General features: G+C 45.0%; 1 protein-coding gene across 9 annotated transcripts in view; it reads right to left on the reverse strand.

Annotated features, from left to right (window-relative positions):
- Positions 1-16,813, reverse strand: part of TBC1D22A (TBC1 domain family member 22A) — a 298,036-nt gene that overhangs the window by 45,527 nt on the left and 235,696 nt on the right. For 7 of the 9 annotated variants that reach the window (XM_072596555.1, XM_072596554.1, XM_072596558.1 and 4 more), the window contains one exon: positions 653-748. The exons of the other annotated variants lie outside the window; for them this stretch is intronic. In XM_072596555.1, the coding sequence (XP_072452656.1) occupies positions 653-748 (96 nt within the window). The remainder of the gene's footprint in view (positions 1-652; positions 749-16,813) is intronic. 9 annotated transcript variants of the gene reach the window in all.

Below are 16,813 nucleotides of genomic sequence, written 5' to 3' on the forward strand. Positions count from 1 at the left end.
CCAGGCTGATTCCAAGGCCACAATGTAACTGAACAGCAGTATCAGGATTAGAACTCAGCACTCTGAACCTCAAATTCAGTGCCCTTTCCTGTTTTTCTTTTAAATTTTATTTTTAAGCTAATCCCCAAAAGCTTCAGTAATTCCATTCCTGTGGCCATGAGACAGTGACTCTGCTCCTCAAGTGTGCCAAGTTCCCCACTCCCTCCTACACTTGTTGGCTCCCCCCAACCCCCACCCCCCACTCCTTCCAGCACATCCTGCTTTTCTGCATCCCACCGGCCCCCACCCCCCACTCCCTCCTGCATATTCTGCTTTTCTGCACCCCCTGGACCCCACCCTCCACGCCCTCCTGCACATTCTGCTTTTCTGTGCCCCCAGCCCTCACCCCCAACTCCCTCCTATACCATCTTGCTTCTGTGACCCTGTCCCCCACCTCTACGCCTGCCTCCCCAGGAGTTCAGCCCCACAGGCCAGGGCCCAAGTCCATGTCCCCCCAGCAGGCAATGCTCCAAGGAACCCCCAGAAGAGCAGTGGGGGCAACTTTTAGGCCTCTTTCACAAATAGCCCAGAGAAGTGAAACATAATCAGCTTCTTTCTCCTTTCCCCCTAGAAAACCAAGCTTGGGCTTCATGGAGAGAAAGCTTTTACTTACTTGGAAATCTTTTTCTTCTAGAATCTCTTTTCTCCATCTCACGAGGAAAGCCGCACAGACGTATAAGTGAAAGTGAGAAAAACCCTCAGGTTCAGACTGAAAAACACACCAAGGAAAACAAAAGAGATCTGTGAATATGCTGCCTCCTTGAAGCCCCTCACAGTGGGGCTCAGGGAGCTGGGCCCTCCCTGGGTGGGACTTGGGCTCCCTCTCGACCTCCACTTTCCTCTTGGGTCAGAATTTTAAAATTCTCGTCTTATTTACATACATTAATTTCCTCCCAAAGTGCGGATAGCTCCACATCCATGGTGCAATGCCAGGGGCCACGGGGTGAAGAAGAGGCAGCTCCTTGGCTCTGGGCTGGTGACCAGATAGACTTGTGCTCAGCCCCTCAACCTCATTTTCTCATCAGCAAAATGGGAATGACCTTCTGCTTCACAGCACTGTTACTGGGATCAAACTAGGGGGGATTCAACTCAGCTCACCAAGAAATGCTCAGAAGGCTTGGGGAGGGGGCAAAATCACCATTGCCAGACTGAGCCAGGAGAAGGTGAAGACGAAGTCTCTCATAGACTGGCAGAGAATGGCTGGGATGCCCCCACTGGGGTGGAATAGATAGCAGAAGGAAGGCCAAGAAACAGCTTCTGGTCCCAGTCTCAGAGTATACCCAGCTACATGATGCTAGGCCACTGACCGGAACTCACTGTGTCTTAGTTTCTTCACTGGTAAACCAGGGGTGGTGATAAGAACAAGTGTACTGCCTCCTCAGAGGGGTGGGAGGGAAGGGTTGTTGCTTTAATGCCTCCACTACCCAAGGACCCCAGATCTGGGGCTAGAAGGAACCTCAGGGCTCATCACATTCAGCCCAGAAAGGTCACCCAGGTGCAAAGGGGCCAAGCCAGGCTACCTGCTGGGACCCATGACTCCATGTGGCCAGTATCTGCATGCCTGAAGGGGCCAGGAAACAAGGAGAAGCCTGGAATCCAAGTCCTGACTCTGCTCTGTTCAGCGTACAAGTGTTTGTTAGGGACTCACCATACATGGGGCCCTGCACCAACCACTGGAAGTACAAATCCAGCAGCAAGACAGGCCCTGCCCTCAGGGGACAAACTTTTTATCAGAGGAGACAATATATACATACAGAATACACACAGCAACCAGCTGGTTTTGGGGGATTCCCAGGAGGAGATAGGGAGATCAAGAGAGGCCAGAGCTTTATCAAATGATCTAGGGATGTGGGTGGAAGATGAATGGGTGTGGGGTGGGAAGGAAGAAACAAGGTCTGGCAGCAGACTGGACTGGACATGTGGGCTAGGGGTGAGTGAGGCAGTCCAGAGGACACCGAAGGAGGAGCCAAAATCACAAGGAGGAAGGTGGTATCCTGGCAGAATGGAGATATTCAGGAGGGAAAGGGCTTGAGACATCAAGAGGGCACCTAGTTCAAAATGCCAGAACAGAATATCCTGGGGGGGGGGGGAGACAGAGCTCAGGAGACAGGCCAGAGCTGGCTATGTGGATCTGCAATCCCTGCTGAGCCACCAAAGGGAACAGAGACCTGGGACCACGGGACCCCAAGTGAGGGGACAGATGATTGGCAAAGGAGGGGTTTGCTTCAAAGATGAAGGAGCCTAGGGGTATTTGCAGACTGTAGAGAAGGAACTGGTGGATGGATAGAGAAAGATGGACCTTTAGTAAGCATGGGGATAATGTTGCTAAATAATGCCAAGTGTTAATAAGCCATTGCAGAAGGTAAAGCGCTGGAGGCACGGCCCAGAAGAGGCTCCGGCCCCATCAGGAAGGGATGTTAGAAAAAAGTCTTGATTTAACCCAAGACCACACAGACAAGTCCCAGATGGATCTGTGACCTGAAAATAAAGCTCACATCATAAACAATGAATGAAATCCACAGACGGGAGAAGGGTTCTTGGCTGAATAAGGAGATCAGAAGAGAAACTTGGATCACATCAAATTAAAAGGGTTTTTGCATAAACATATCTAAGAAAGCAACGGTTAAAAAGGAAACAATTAACTGGGGGCAATATTTGTATCATTTCTCTGATAAAGGTCTCATTTCCAAAATACATAAGGAACTGATTTAAATTTATGAGAAGGAGGCCATTCACCAAGTGATAAACAGTCAGAGTGTATAGAGAGGCAGTTCCCAAGGGAAGAAACCCAGGCTATCTCTGGTCATATGAAAAAATGTTCCAAATCACAACTAATTAGAGAAATGCAAATTAAAGCAATTATGAGATTCTATTTTGGATGCATCAGATGGGCAAAGATAACAAAAAAGGAAAATGATCCATGTTGCAGGGGCCGTGGGCAAAGAGGCACACTGAAGCACTGTTGGCAGACCTGTGTATGTGCGCAAAAAAGGACTGAACAGTGTTCTCCCTCTGACACACCTTCTCTCCCCCTCCCCATACCACTGCCAGGTCTTCACTGGAGAAAAAGAAATCAAAGAAAGAGGTCATAAGATTTTATGGTGTACCTACTATGTGCTAGGCACTGTACAATTGTCATTTTATTTGATCCTCACAATAACCCTAGGAGGTAGGTGTTGTTTTGATCCTGATGTTACAGCTGAGGCATACAGAAGTTAAATGACTTATCCAATATCACCCAGCTATTAAGTATCTGAGGTTGGATTTGAACTCAGGTCCTCCTGTGCTACGCACGGTGCTCTACCCACTGTGCCACCAGCTGCCTTTGAAAAGTTCTTTCATTTACAAAAATATTTATAGCAGCACTTGTGTGCTGGCCAAAAAACTAGAAACTAAGGAGATGCTCCCCACCTGGGGCAAGGTTGACTTGTTATGGTGCCTGAACATAATGGGAAAACTCCTCTGCTGGAAGAAATGAGGGTGAGGGTGATTTCAGAGACACACACAGGGTGCATCCTATGGACGGATGCAGGGGGAGTGAGCAGGACCAGAGGCCGATGTACACAACAATAACAACACCGTAAGAACAAGCCATGCACAAACTCAGATCACTACAAAGACTGTCCACAACTCTAGGACCTAGCGGAGGCCCGGCAGGGAGGGGATGAGCCAGACCCATACACCTTCCTCGGCAGCCAATGAGAGAAGTTGTTGAGCTTGACTATACACATTTGTAAAGCAAAAATTTGTCTTTTTCCCCCAATGGGATGGAGGGTGATAGGGAGAAAAAATGGATTTCTGCTTTTTTTTTTAATGGAGGGGGCAGTGAAAAATCAGGTGCTTTCCTCTGAAGTTGCTGTGTCATTGGTTTTCCTGTACTGTTTTACTTGGTGATGAGCCCTCTAGGGAGGAAGCGGGACTGATCCATAACTGTTTCTGATTGCTAAAACAAAGCACATCAATAAAACTTTACAAAGAAGGAAGAAGGCTTGGGATCCTGGACTCTTCTGGAGGAAGGCTCTTCCCTTATACTGGCTTCATCCAGGTGCCTCAGGGGGCATTTCCCAGACACCAAGAAGGCCTCGATAGCTTGCCAGGGGCATCCCTCCATTTAGGATGCAAAATGAGCCAAAAATGAATTTTCTGGCTCTGAGGGGAATATTTGTCTTTAGTGACATCATGAATTAGATTAAAATAACTATCAAATAAACAAAACTTTCATATCAACAATACAGAAAACATCCCTGGCTGGTGCGTCCTGCAGGGGGAAGGATAACGCAGCCACTTCTTGTGGTCAAGGCTGGAAGGAGCCCAGGCTGCCACAGAGGGACGGCAGTGAAAGGGGACCTGGGGCAGGACCCCTTGGGTTGGAGGAATCAACCTGAGATCCAAACATGGTCACAGGCCTAGCAAAGCTCAGGGCAAGGACCAGGTACAAGTTGTGTCTGTCTACACCTGTCAAAGGAGAGGGTTTACCTAGATGGCTGCTGAGTCCTCTGCCAGCTCTGAATCCTACAATCCATGTATATTAGATGAGGAAAGACCACTCACTGGCTGTAACCATCTGGTGAGCAGTGTGTGATGCAAGGTCCACTAACCTAAAAAATCTTTAGTTAATCCACACTGTCTCAGTGGGGTGAGCCCTCGACTTGGAATCAGTTAACTGACCTGAGTTCAAATTTGACCTTAGATACTTCCTAGTTGTGTGACCCTGGGAAAGTTACTGAAGCCCTGTCTGCCATATAAAATAGCTATTATAACAAAACCTACTTCTCAAGGTAGTTGTGACAATTGCCAGATATTTGTAAAATTCTAGGCATGGTACCTAGGACATAGCAGGCACTAACTCTAACTGTAAAATGGCAAAGCAATCCAGTATCTTTGCCAAGAAATCTCCAAATGGAGTCACAAAGAGTGAGATAAGACTGAAAAAAACAACTGAACAACAAGAAATCCTTCTTCCTTTCCTTTCCTTCCTTCCTCCTAAACTACAATTTCCTCAGTGAAGCAATGAAGGCTCTCCTCCATCTCTCCCCAACCTACCTTCCCCACATGGCTAGAATGTACTCACTCCTTCCTTGCTGCCAGACTTCAAGGACCCACAACTGTAATGCACAGAGTTGACAACCAGGTGACAACTCCTCAAGATATTTCAGACTTGGAAAGGCCAATGGCACTGAATACAACCTCGTGGCAGAGATGTGAGCTAGGACTAGCTAGAATGGTGGTGATACTTCAAGCTCCAACACGGTGGCCAGCACTGACCTCGCTGGAGACGTAACCCAGGCTCCTCCCTTGACCCACTGGCTGACACGCAAGGGCAGCCTGGGCTCTCTGGCTGGAAGGCGACCCGGCTGATCTTGCAGTGTGCCCACCCTGCCAAGTCATCTCCCACCAGTAGCTTGCTTCTCAATTCAGGACAAGCCTTTGCTCGTCTTTATCTATTACGTTTATTTGTGGACATCGGATCTTTCTGAGTTCAGTGGTATGGGTTTGCTTGGCTGAGGATTTCTGTAGCTTCTACATGAACAAAGGGGAAATGCCCATAGCTGAGCCTCCTGACCAGGCCTCCAAGGCTGCTCCAAGCAGCACCCCTTCCTCCTCTCCAAAGGGAACAAAACAGTAGGTGCCTGGACCTTTTAAAATCTCCTTAGGAAACCACCAGCCTGGAGCATCCAAGGAGAAACCTGGCCCCTCCTGCCCTGGGGAGTGGAATATCTCTGAGTAGAGACACAATACCGGCCTTTCAGTGATGGGAAGAGGGGACCCCTGTTCCCCCACAGATGGCACCTCCACTGTGGCACACCAGGCCAGAGGAGACCTTAGGTCAACCCGTCCAACCAGAGCAGAGAGGGCAAGGGTCTTGCCCCAAGCTACACGGGCAGCAAAAACCAGGGCTGGGGTCTGAATCCAGGGCTTCTTCCTCCAAATGCCACTTTTTTTCCAGACTTTCTACTTCTGGATGTTTCCCCAGCAGGTAGATTCCAGGGCCACAGCAACATGGAGTATTCTGGTGTGGGTGAGACAAAGACTCCTGGATGTGGAATCTGTGAAAACCAACCTCAGACCCTTGGCCAGGTGGTATGTCCCTTCTATCATAGGTGCCTCCATGTGCCAGCTCCCTCCCCAGGGAGCTGTGTCCAGGGGCTTCTCCAATGTTCAGAATGTACAGGAAAAGCAGCTGCTGGTAGAAGAGCAATTATTAAGATGTGGTCCATCCTTCATCAATAAGCTTCCACAAAGTGCCTACTATATACTGGGCACTGAGGCTACAGATACAAATGTGGAAAGGAGCTGGCAGTCAGTCGCAGTGAGAAACTGTCTATGACTGGTTGGGTGACTTCAGAGATCTCGGGGCTCCCTGCCAGTACTGCCCAACTCGGCTGTAAGGAGGTGAGACATGAGGCTGGTGTGGCCAAGCAGAACTTGAACCCAGGTCTTCCTGACTCCACAGCTACCCCTCTGCCCCCTCCCCAAGCCATGCTGCCTTCTTATGGAGAATATATGAAATCAAACAAAAGAACTCTGGGGAAGGAGGGAAGGAGGGAAGGAGAGGGAACCAAGAAGAGACACACTGCCAGGCAGTGCCAAGGACTCCTCCCATTCAGTGAGGGCTCCCAGGAAGCTGGTTCATCCTTTGCATTGGGAATGTGTCCTTGTACATCCTCCCTTTGACTGGGAGCTCCCTGAGGGTAGGCATGGGCCTTTTCACATGAGCCTGGCACCCAAGGGGCACCTGGTAAGAATTTTAAAAAGCAGAGCTAGCCTCACTCTCCTCAGCTATTCTGGGATTCTCAGTAAAGAAACAGCAAGTGCCTACTGTGTGCATTTGCTGGATGGAAAGAGGAATTAAAACTCAGCCCTGCCCTCAACAAGTAAGAAAGGTGACACAGAGGTTTTACATTCCCCTGCACACGCTTCTGACCAAATCAGCTAATGAGCTGACGCCACAGCACTCAAGAAGTTGGGCCATTGTTAAAGATGAACCTATAAACTCAAGCCTGGGAATACAGAAAGCAAGAGGGTCCTGTGGGGTGGAGGGAAGGCTTGTGTTTGTCACAATTCAGGAAAGGATCCGAGGTACAGATCGCCCAGTTTCCAAGAGGCAGTCCCTCCATTTTTTTTTTTTACTTTTTTAAATAATTTATTTATTTTTAGTTTTCAACATTCACTTACGTAAGTTTTAAATTTTCTCCCCAAGACAGCATGCAGCCTGATATGGGTTCTATATATACATTCCTATCAAACACATTTTCACATTAGTCACGTTGCATAGAAGAATTAAAATGAAATGGAGAAACCATGAGAAAGAAAAAAACAAAATAAAACAAAGAAGAAAACAGTCTGCTTTGCTCTGCGTTTCAATTCCATAATTCTTCCTCTAGATGTGGATGGCATTTTCCATAATGACTCCTCTGGAATCGCTTTAGGTCCTTGCATTGCTGAGAAGGGTAAGTCTATTAAAATCAGTCCTCGAACACTGTGGCTGTTTCTGTGTACGATGTTCTCCCAGTTCTGCTCATTTCATTCAGCATCAATTCATATAAGTCTTTCCATGATTTTCTGAAATCCACCTGTTCACAACAGTATTCCATTACACAACTTGTTCAGCCATTCTCCACTTGAAGCATGCCCTTGATTTCCAGTTCTCAGTCACCACAAAAAGAGCTGCTATATATTTTTTGTACACATGGGTCTTTTTCTCATTTTTATAATTGCTTTGGGATATAGCCCTAGAAGTGATATTGCTGGGTCAAAGGGTATGCACATTTTTGTATTTTGTATTTTGGTCATAGTTCCAAACTGCTCTCCAGAATGGTTGGATCTGCTAACAGTTCCACAAACAATGAATTAGTGTTCCAACTCTCCCACATCTTCTTCAACACTTATCATTTTACTGTTTTGTTATGTTAGCCAACCTCAGACTTTATTTGATTCACACCTCTCTAATAAATAGCAATTCAGAGCATTTTTTATATGAACATAGATTTCTTTAATTTCTTCCTCTGAAAACTGCCTGATAATATCCTTTGACCATTTATCAGTTGAGGAATGACTTGTATTCTTGTACGTTTGATTCAGCTCTCTATATATTTTAGAAATGAGACCTTTATCAGAAACATTAGTTGTAAAAATTATTTCCCAGTTTTCTGCTTCTCTCCTAATCCTGGTGCATTGGCTTTGTGCAAAAACTCTTCAATTTAATGCAATCACAATGATCCATTTTGCATTTCATAATATCCTCTATCTCATGTTTGGTCAAATTCCTCCATTCTCCATAAATATGACAGATAACCTATTCCTTGCTTCCCTAATTTGTTTATAGCATTAGCCTTTAGACCTAAATCATTACCCATTTGGACTTCATTTTGGTAATAAGGTGTCAGACGTTGGTCTATGCCCAGTTTCTGCTGTACTATTTTCCAGTTTTTCCAGCAATTTTTGTCAAATAGTGAGTTCTCATCCCAAAAGCTGGGATCCTTGAGTTTATCAAACAGTAGGTTGCTATATTCATTGACTACTGTGTCTTGAGTACCAAAACTATTCGACTAGTTTTCCCCTCTATTTCTTAGCCAGTACCAAGTGGTTTTGATGATTGCTGCTTTATAATACAATTTGAGATCTGGTGTGGCTAGGCCACCTTCCATAGCAATTTGTCTTCATTAGTTCCCTTGACATTCTGGACCTTTTGTTTCTCCAGATGAATTTTGATACTATTTTTTCTACCTCTAGAAAATAATTTTTTGGTAATCTGATTGGTGTGGCAATGAATAAATTAATTTAAGTAGAATTGTAGCTCAGCCTATTCACAATCAAGTGATGCTTTTTCTGTTATTTAGAACTAACTTTATTTGTAGGAAAAGTGTTTTGTAATTGTGTTTATACAGTCCCTGGGTTTGTTTTTGGCAGGTAGACTCCCAGATATTTAATATCTATAGTAACTTTAAATGGGATTTCTCTATCTCATGCAGTTGGACTTTGCTTGTTAGTAATATATAGGAATGCCGAAGCCCCTCCTTTTTGACTGATGGTATCTCACCCTCCCCAATTTGCTCCCTGGCACCACACTGCTTTTGATGGGGTGTCACAGCACAAACCGCATGCCTGCTGTCTGAGGACCAGCTCAGCTGAGAACACAGACTTGACGTGGGAAGGCTGGACACCACTCAGCAGGTCCCTGCATGGGGCCTTCAAGAGGGAGCAGGTATAGACTGACTGACCCCAGCACCAGAGACCATCCTCCATAGACCCCACTCAGAGTTGGCCACATCCAAGGGCAGCCCATTTTATTCCTGGATGGTTCTAATGTTGGCATGCTTCACTTCCATATAGGGATAGGCCTCCATGAACTCTCTAGTTGGGATTGCTGGAACCCCAGAGGGGCTCTCAAGATTATGTAGCGGCATCACCATAATTCATGACCCATGGGAAGCAAATGCCCCAAGACTCAGCGCATACCACTGGGCTACCAAAGACCAAAGCTAAGAACAGATCCAAGTCCTCTGTCATCCTCCTTCCAGTCATGCTCCAGTCTCAGACTCCCTGGCCTAGACTGGTCCTCCATCTCTTGGCCTGGCACTGTGCGTTCACTCTTTGTGGGCACCTAAGTGCCCCTGTGGTGCCCGATCATCCAGGCTTGACTCATGCTACTGCTGTTCCTGCCTCACACACTGGCCCTCCTGCCCTCCGTGTGCTTCAAGGGCCCAGCCCACGTGGAAGAGCAGGACTTGCTTTGCTTGGTCCCCATACAACCACAAGCATTATTAGATCTCTCCTCTGTGCCAGGTACTGAGGACACAGGAACAAAGATGAATCGATCCATTCTAAGCAGAGAAACGACATGTGTCTATATGTGCAGCATGACAGGGAGGGAGCAAATACAAAACCATGGCAATAGCCAGAGATCTGGCTGGTGGGCACGAGCCACCGAGGGACTGGACAAGGCTTCGTGTAGAAGGCTACACGTGAGCTGAGTCCTGAGGAAAGAGAACGATATGGGAGGTCAAAAAAAAAATGGGAGTCAGGGGTGGTGGACCATTTGGGTGGGACTGTAGAATGGAGTAGGACAAGTCACATCCAGTGAGGCAGAAGGACAGGTGAGAGTCAGGGCAGCTACAAGGAGAAGTGTGTATTTTATGCCAGTGGACTGGGGTGGGGAGTGAAGAGGGGGGCCTGGAGCTGACTGAGCTGGGAAGACCATCCATGAATGTGAGGAAGGAAGAATAGGATGCCCAGGAGCACTGAGATGATGGAAATCAGAGACAAGGTCCTGTGTATGGGCCCAGTATTCATCTTCCCAACGAAGTGAGTGAAGAGGTCTTGCATAGGACTTACTTTTGGTTAAGGGGTTGGGTTTCTGTCAAACAGCATCAAAAAATGAAAAAAGGTGTGTCCACACCTATCTTAATCACAAGGATAGAATAATGAGTCCCCTCACAATGATCATTAACAAGCCCAGTCTATGCCCCAGGGCATGCTGTGGAGCAGACCAGCACTCCCTCTAAAAACGTAAGCAGCAGATATCCAGGGAGAATAGCCTGCTCCAATGAAACAGACAGACCCAAGTTAAGAAGCCCTGAGTTGTATAAATCTGGGATGATGAGCACACCTCCCTGGAGGCAAAAACCATGTGACCAGCGTGTATGGAGTACTAGGTAAACCTACAATGCTGCTGAGTGCATGTCAGCTCCCATCACCATTATGTGTGCCCTTAACGAGTGAATTAACATTATTTCAACTTTAGATCGTTCCCTATGAATATATCTTGTGCATGTCTTCTAATTACATAACATATGAATACAGCTGAGCATGCATATAAATATAGAGAAATGGACAGCTTGGTCTTCAGGACTTCTCACAACATTCCACTCTGCCAGGAGAGGAGCCAAGAGGAGGCAGACTGAAGATGAGTTCAGGGTCTCAAGGGTTTTCCAAGATGTCTCCCTGTACAAGGCTGGACCACCACTTCTAAGCTCTGCCACCTCTGCTCACCAGTTTCACTTCTACAGGACAGGGGGATTTCCTTGCAGCAAATGTCAAACACATTTGCCTGAGATCAGCTGACTCCCAGGTAGTGGCATTCTGGACCAAGAGCTTTATTTGTGACTGAGTCCAGCCCATGGAGAATAACTCACAGCTGTTTTGGTTTAAAAAAAAAAACAAACATTTATCAATTGGGGAATGATTTGTATTATTGTAAATTTGACTCCGTTCTCTATATATTTTAGATATGAGGGCTTTATCACAGATACTAGTGGCAAAAATTCTTTCCCAGTTTTCTGCTTCCCTCCTAATCTTGGTTGCACTGAGTTTATTTGTGCAAAAACTTTTCAATTTAATGTAATCAAAATGATCCATTTTGCACTTCATAATGTTCTCTATCTCGTTTATTGCTAAATTTGCATCTATTTGGATTTTATTCTTATGGACAGTGTCAGGCATTCATCTATGCCCAGTTTCTGCCACACTATTATCCAGTTTTCCCAGCAATTTTTGTCAAACAGTGAGTTCTTATCCTAGAAGCTGAGGTCCTTGGGTTTATCAGACAGTAGACCACTATGTTCATTGACTGCTGTGTCTTGAGTACCTAAACTGGTCTATTCCACTGGTCTACCCCTCTATTTCTTAGCCAGTACCAAGTGGTTTTGATGATTGCTGCTTTATAATACAATTTGAGATCTAGAATGGCTAGGTCACCTTGCCTAACATTTCTTTTCATTAATTCCCTTAGTATTCTGGATCTTTTGTTCTTCTACATGAATTTTGATATTATTTTTACTAGCTATAGAAAATAATTTTCTGATAGTCTGATTGGTATGGTACTGAATAAGTAAATTAATTTAGGTAGAATTGTCATTTTTATTATATTAGATCACCCTATCCATGAGCAACTGATGTTTTTCCACTTACTTAGAGCTGACTTTATTTGTGCGAAGTGTTTTGTAATTGTGTTCATATAGTCCCTGGGTTTGTTTTGGCAGGTAGACTCCCAGATAGTTTATAATGTCTACTGTAGCTTTAAATGGGATTTCTCTTTCTATCTCTTGCTGTTGGGCTTTGTTAGTAATATATAGAAATGAAGATGATTTATGTGGGTTTATTTTGTAACCTGCAACTTTGCCAAAGTTGTTTATTATTTCAATGAATAATATTATTTATTATTATTTTACTTCATTCTCTAAGTATCATATCATCTGCAAAGACTGAAAACTTAGTTTCTTCTTTGCCTATTCTAACTCCTTCAATTTCTTTATCTTCTCTAATTGCTACAGCTAACATTTCTAGTACCATACTGAAAAACAATGGTGATAATGGACATCCTTGTTTCACCCCTGACCTACTTGGAAATGCATCTGGCTTATCACCATTGCATATAATGCTTGATGATGGTTTTAGGTAGATATTGCTTAAATTTTAAGGAAAGCTCCATTTATTCCTGTGCTCTCCAGTGTTTTCAATAGGAATGGATATTGTATTTTGTCAAGTTTTTCTGCATCTATTGAGATAATCATATGGTTTCTCTTAGTTTTGTTGTTGATATGATCAATAATGCTGACATTGACCCAGCCCTGCATTTCTGGTATAAAACCTACCTGATCATACTATATTATTCTCGTGATAAGCTGCTGCATTCTTTTTGCCAATATCTTATTTAAATTTTTTGCATCTATATTCATTAGAAAGATTGGTCTATAATTTTCTTTCTCTATTTTGGCTCTTCCTGGTTTAGGTGTCAGAACCATATTTGTATCATAAAAAGAATGTGGTAGGACTCTGTCAATTTTCTCAAAGTCTGTATAGTACTGGAATTAATTGTTCTTTAAATGTTTGACAGAATTCACTTGTAAATTCATCTGGCCACGGAGATTTTTTCCTGGGGAATTCAATGATGGCTTGTTCAATTTATTTTTCTGAGATGGGATTATTTAAGTATTTAACTTCCTCTTCTGTTAATCTGGGCAATTTATATTTTTAAAAATATTCATCCATCTCACTTAGACTGTCAAATTTATGGGCATGCAGCTGGGCAAAATAATTTCTAATTATTGTTTTAATTTCCTCCTCGTTGGAGGTGAGGTCACCCTTTTCATTTTTGATATTGGTAATTTGGTTTCTTCTTTCTTTTTTTTAATCCAATTGAAATGGGAAAGAATTTTTGCAACTAATGTCTTTGATAAAGACCTCATTTCTAAAATATATAGAGAACTGAGTCAAATTTACAAGAATACAAGTCATGCCCCAATTGATAAATGGTAAAGGATATAAACAGGCAGTTTTGAGAGGAAGAAATGTAAGCTATCTAAAGTCATATGAAAAAATTCTCAAAACAACTCTGAGGTACCACATCATACCTATCAGATTGGCTAACAAAACAAAACAGGAAGCTGATAAATGTTGGAGAAGATATGGGAGAGTTGGAACACTAATTCATTATTGGTGGAGCTGTGAGCTGATCCAATCATTCTGGAGAGCAATTTGAAACTATGCCCAAAGGGCTACAAAAATGTACATGCCCTTTGACCCAGCAATATTGCTTCTAGAACTGTATCCCAAAGAAATCACAAAAATAGGAAAAGGTCTCACATGTACAAAAATATTTATAGCAGCTCTCTTTGTGGTGGCCAAGAACTGGAAATTGAGGGGATGCCCCTCAACTAGGGAATGGCTGAACAGGTTGTGGTATCTGAATGTAATGGAATACTATGGTGCTCTAAGAAATGATGAGCAGGAGAACTTCAGAGAGGCCTGGAAGGACTTCTAGGAGCTGATGCTGATTGAAATGAGAAGAAACAGGAGAACCCTGCACACAGTAAGCCACAGTGTGTGAAGACTGCTTCTGGCAGGCCCAGCCCTCCACAGCAATGCAAGGACCTAAAGTATTCCCAAAGGAATCTTGAGGCAAAATGCCATCCACATCCAGAGAAAAAACTATGGAATCAGAATGCAGAATGAAGCAGAATATTTATTGTCTTGTGTTATGTTTTGTTTTGGTTTGTTTTTTTCTCAAGGTTTCTCCCATTCATTTTAATTCTTCTATGCAACATGAATAATGTGAAAATGTGATTAATAAGGTATATGTAGAACCCATATAAGATTGCATGCTGTCTTGGGGAGGGAGAGGGGAGAGAAGGGGAGAAAATCTTAAGACTTATGGAAGTGATTGTAGAAAACTGAAAACAAATTAATTTTTAAAAAAAAACACCTTTTATTAGGTGTGTGCTCATTTTTTTTAAACTGATAATAACATGCAATCAAAATAACCCAGAGAACACTGGTGAGTTTGGGTTTGGCTGCATCTACAGTGGAATGTGGGCATACATTTGGCACACTTTTCCTTCTATCATGTGTACGAGTTTCCCCTCCGGAACCAGACAGGAACTTGCATGAAGGCAAGGATCAGAAGGGAAGCCCCCTAATGGAGTGTTACTGCCTACCGGAAGCTCTTAGCACCTGGTTTAACACAGGCAGCTGAACTCTTCATGAAATGAGGCAAAGGGATGGATGTCTTAGTGATCAGAGGGCTTCCCCATGGAAAAACTGGGGAGGGGATATCCAAAGGCTCAGAAAGGTCAGGGACCAGAGTTTCTAAGTAAGGCCAAAGCTAAGGGAAACTGGGAGCCAAGGAGGAAATGGAGTGAGGGGGAGAAGGAGGTCAAGAAAATGACCCCAGTGGGGCCAACTTGAAGCTGTGCTCCCTTGCTAAAGCAGCGTTTGCCCTGCTCTAGGCTGACTGTAGTGCACACCTCAGACTCATCCTGGCTCCAATATACCAGAGGGGCTTGGGCCACATGACTGGGGGCTATTAACTCCTTGCAGATGAAATCATTCAGGATCTCTCAGAAAGCTGTGGCACTCAGCATACCCTGCCTCAGCAGTCAGGGAAGGAGGGAAGGAGAAAAGAGAGGCCCATAAACCACAGACTAATTACCATACTGGGAGGTCTGCCAGCCAATCAATCCAGAGAGTATGTGACCCCACACCCAGGTTCCCTATAAACTCTCCAGTCCAGAGAGTGGAGCCAGGCCTCGTCCAGTGCAGGGAATGGGACAATCCAGCCCAGCATGGTCAACTGAGCCTGGTCACCAGGGAGTGACTGGTTTGGGGATAGAGCCTCCCAGGAAGATCCTGTGCTAAGGCAAGAAGAGTCTCAAATGCCAATAGCTAGGGGGGAAGTAAGAGACCCTCCTGAGTCCCTTAAACTGGATCATGTGGCTCAGAGCAAGGAGGGACTTGGTGGCTCTTCCCAATCAAAGCCCTCATTTTCTAGATGAGGAAACTGAGGGGCAGAGGGTGGATCCAAGTGACCCACCCAAGTATTAGGGCCAAGACCTCAGGTCTAAGCTACCTGAGTTGGGTACCTGGTAAGTGCTAAATAAATGCCTTTGTTCATCCCTCTGGAAGGAGAGAGCTGAACTCCACACTGAAAGGGGTAGATTTTCTGTCATTTCACCCCAAAGCCTCCTATCTCCCCAAACGCCGGTGGCTCCTGAGTTGCCCCAGTTTACATCCACAACACCCTCTCTTCCTCACACTCGGTCACCCCACAAGCCACTCTATGGCCAGAGCCTGCAGGTGTACAGCGTCTCCCCCAGCCCCAAGTGCAGTCCCCAGTCCCTTTCTGCCCTTAGAATGCTCACGGGTGGCATGCTGAAAGAAATGAGGAGTGCTATGCAAGCCTGGGGAGGGGTGGAGGGGGGGGGGGCGGGGAGGCAAATTCCTGTACACAGGAATAATTAGAGAGCATCAAAGGTTCCTTCAGGAACCACAAGACTGGATTCATCAAGATTTCCTTTTCATTCGGAAAAGCATCTTCAAGGCTGCTTTCAATGACACATTCTCAGGCCCTTTGAAATTGTACACAATTGCCTCAAATATTCAATTAATTAGCAAAAGAAAACGCAACTCCCAAGGGACTAGTGCATTCATCCCAATTTCAAGCCACAAAATAAATCTGCAAAGACACCCCGAGCCTTTGGAAAGTGAACAATGGCAGGAGGTAAGATTGCATCTGTCAGCCAGCACCTGCTCCCATGATGCCCTCCCCTCTGGCATGAAAATGTGTGCCCAGCAAAGAGAGTTTAGAGTCAGATACAACCCACCAGCTCAATTTCAGAGTTTCAGTGAAAGCCCAGAGACAGATGAGCATTTTTGCACATGCATCCTGCCTTAATCCCTGTGACTAAGCACCCATCACAGAACCAGGTGGGCAGCAGACCCAAGGAGGCTGCCTGGCAAGCATGCCTCCCCTCTGGAGCAGAAATCAGAGATGAGAGAACTTCTGGAATTATCCAATCTCCAAATGAGTCCTTGCCTGGCACCACTGCCCACCCCACTCCCCAAGTGGGAGCATTAAATCAGTCTGATGACTCAGCAGCCAGCCAAGACCATCCATCACTGTCTGGTCAGGAAGTTGGCTCAGAGGCATTCACGCTCCCTGTCCAAACTGATAAACTGTCCCATTTTTATTTTGGCCAAGGACGTCCCCAACAAATTAAAAAGAAAAGGATCCCACTGAGGGTCCTGATTATTTTTTCTTTGAAGCAAGAAATGACATCATGCCAGCTAATAACTTAAAGAGGTTCCAGTTCCTCTGGAGATCACGTGGGTTTACAGGCCACAGCTTCTGACGAGCACAGCCAATGTATCATTAACAGCCAGGGAACAATACCCCAGAATCCTGCGCAGGGTGGGTTGGAAGCAAGGCTATCCCTGAAATGCGTACAGGTTGAGCATGGAACCAACATGAGGCTGTTTCACAGGGATAGCCCTGAGA

This window comes from Notamacropus eugenii, chromosome 3 (assembly GCF_028372415.1).
Source record: "Notamacropus eugenii isolate mMacEug1 chromosome 3, mMacEug1.pri_v2, whole genome shotgun sequence".
In the NCBI taxonomy this organism is placed as follows: Eukaryota; Metazoa; Chordata; class Mammalia; order Diprotodontia; family Macropodidae; genus Notamacropus; species Notamacropus eugenii.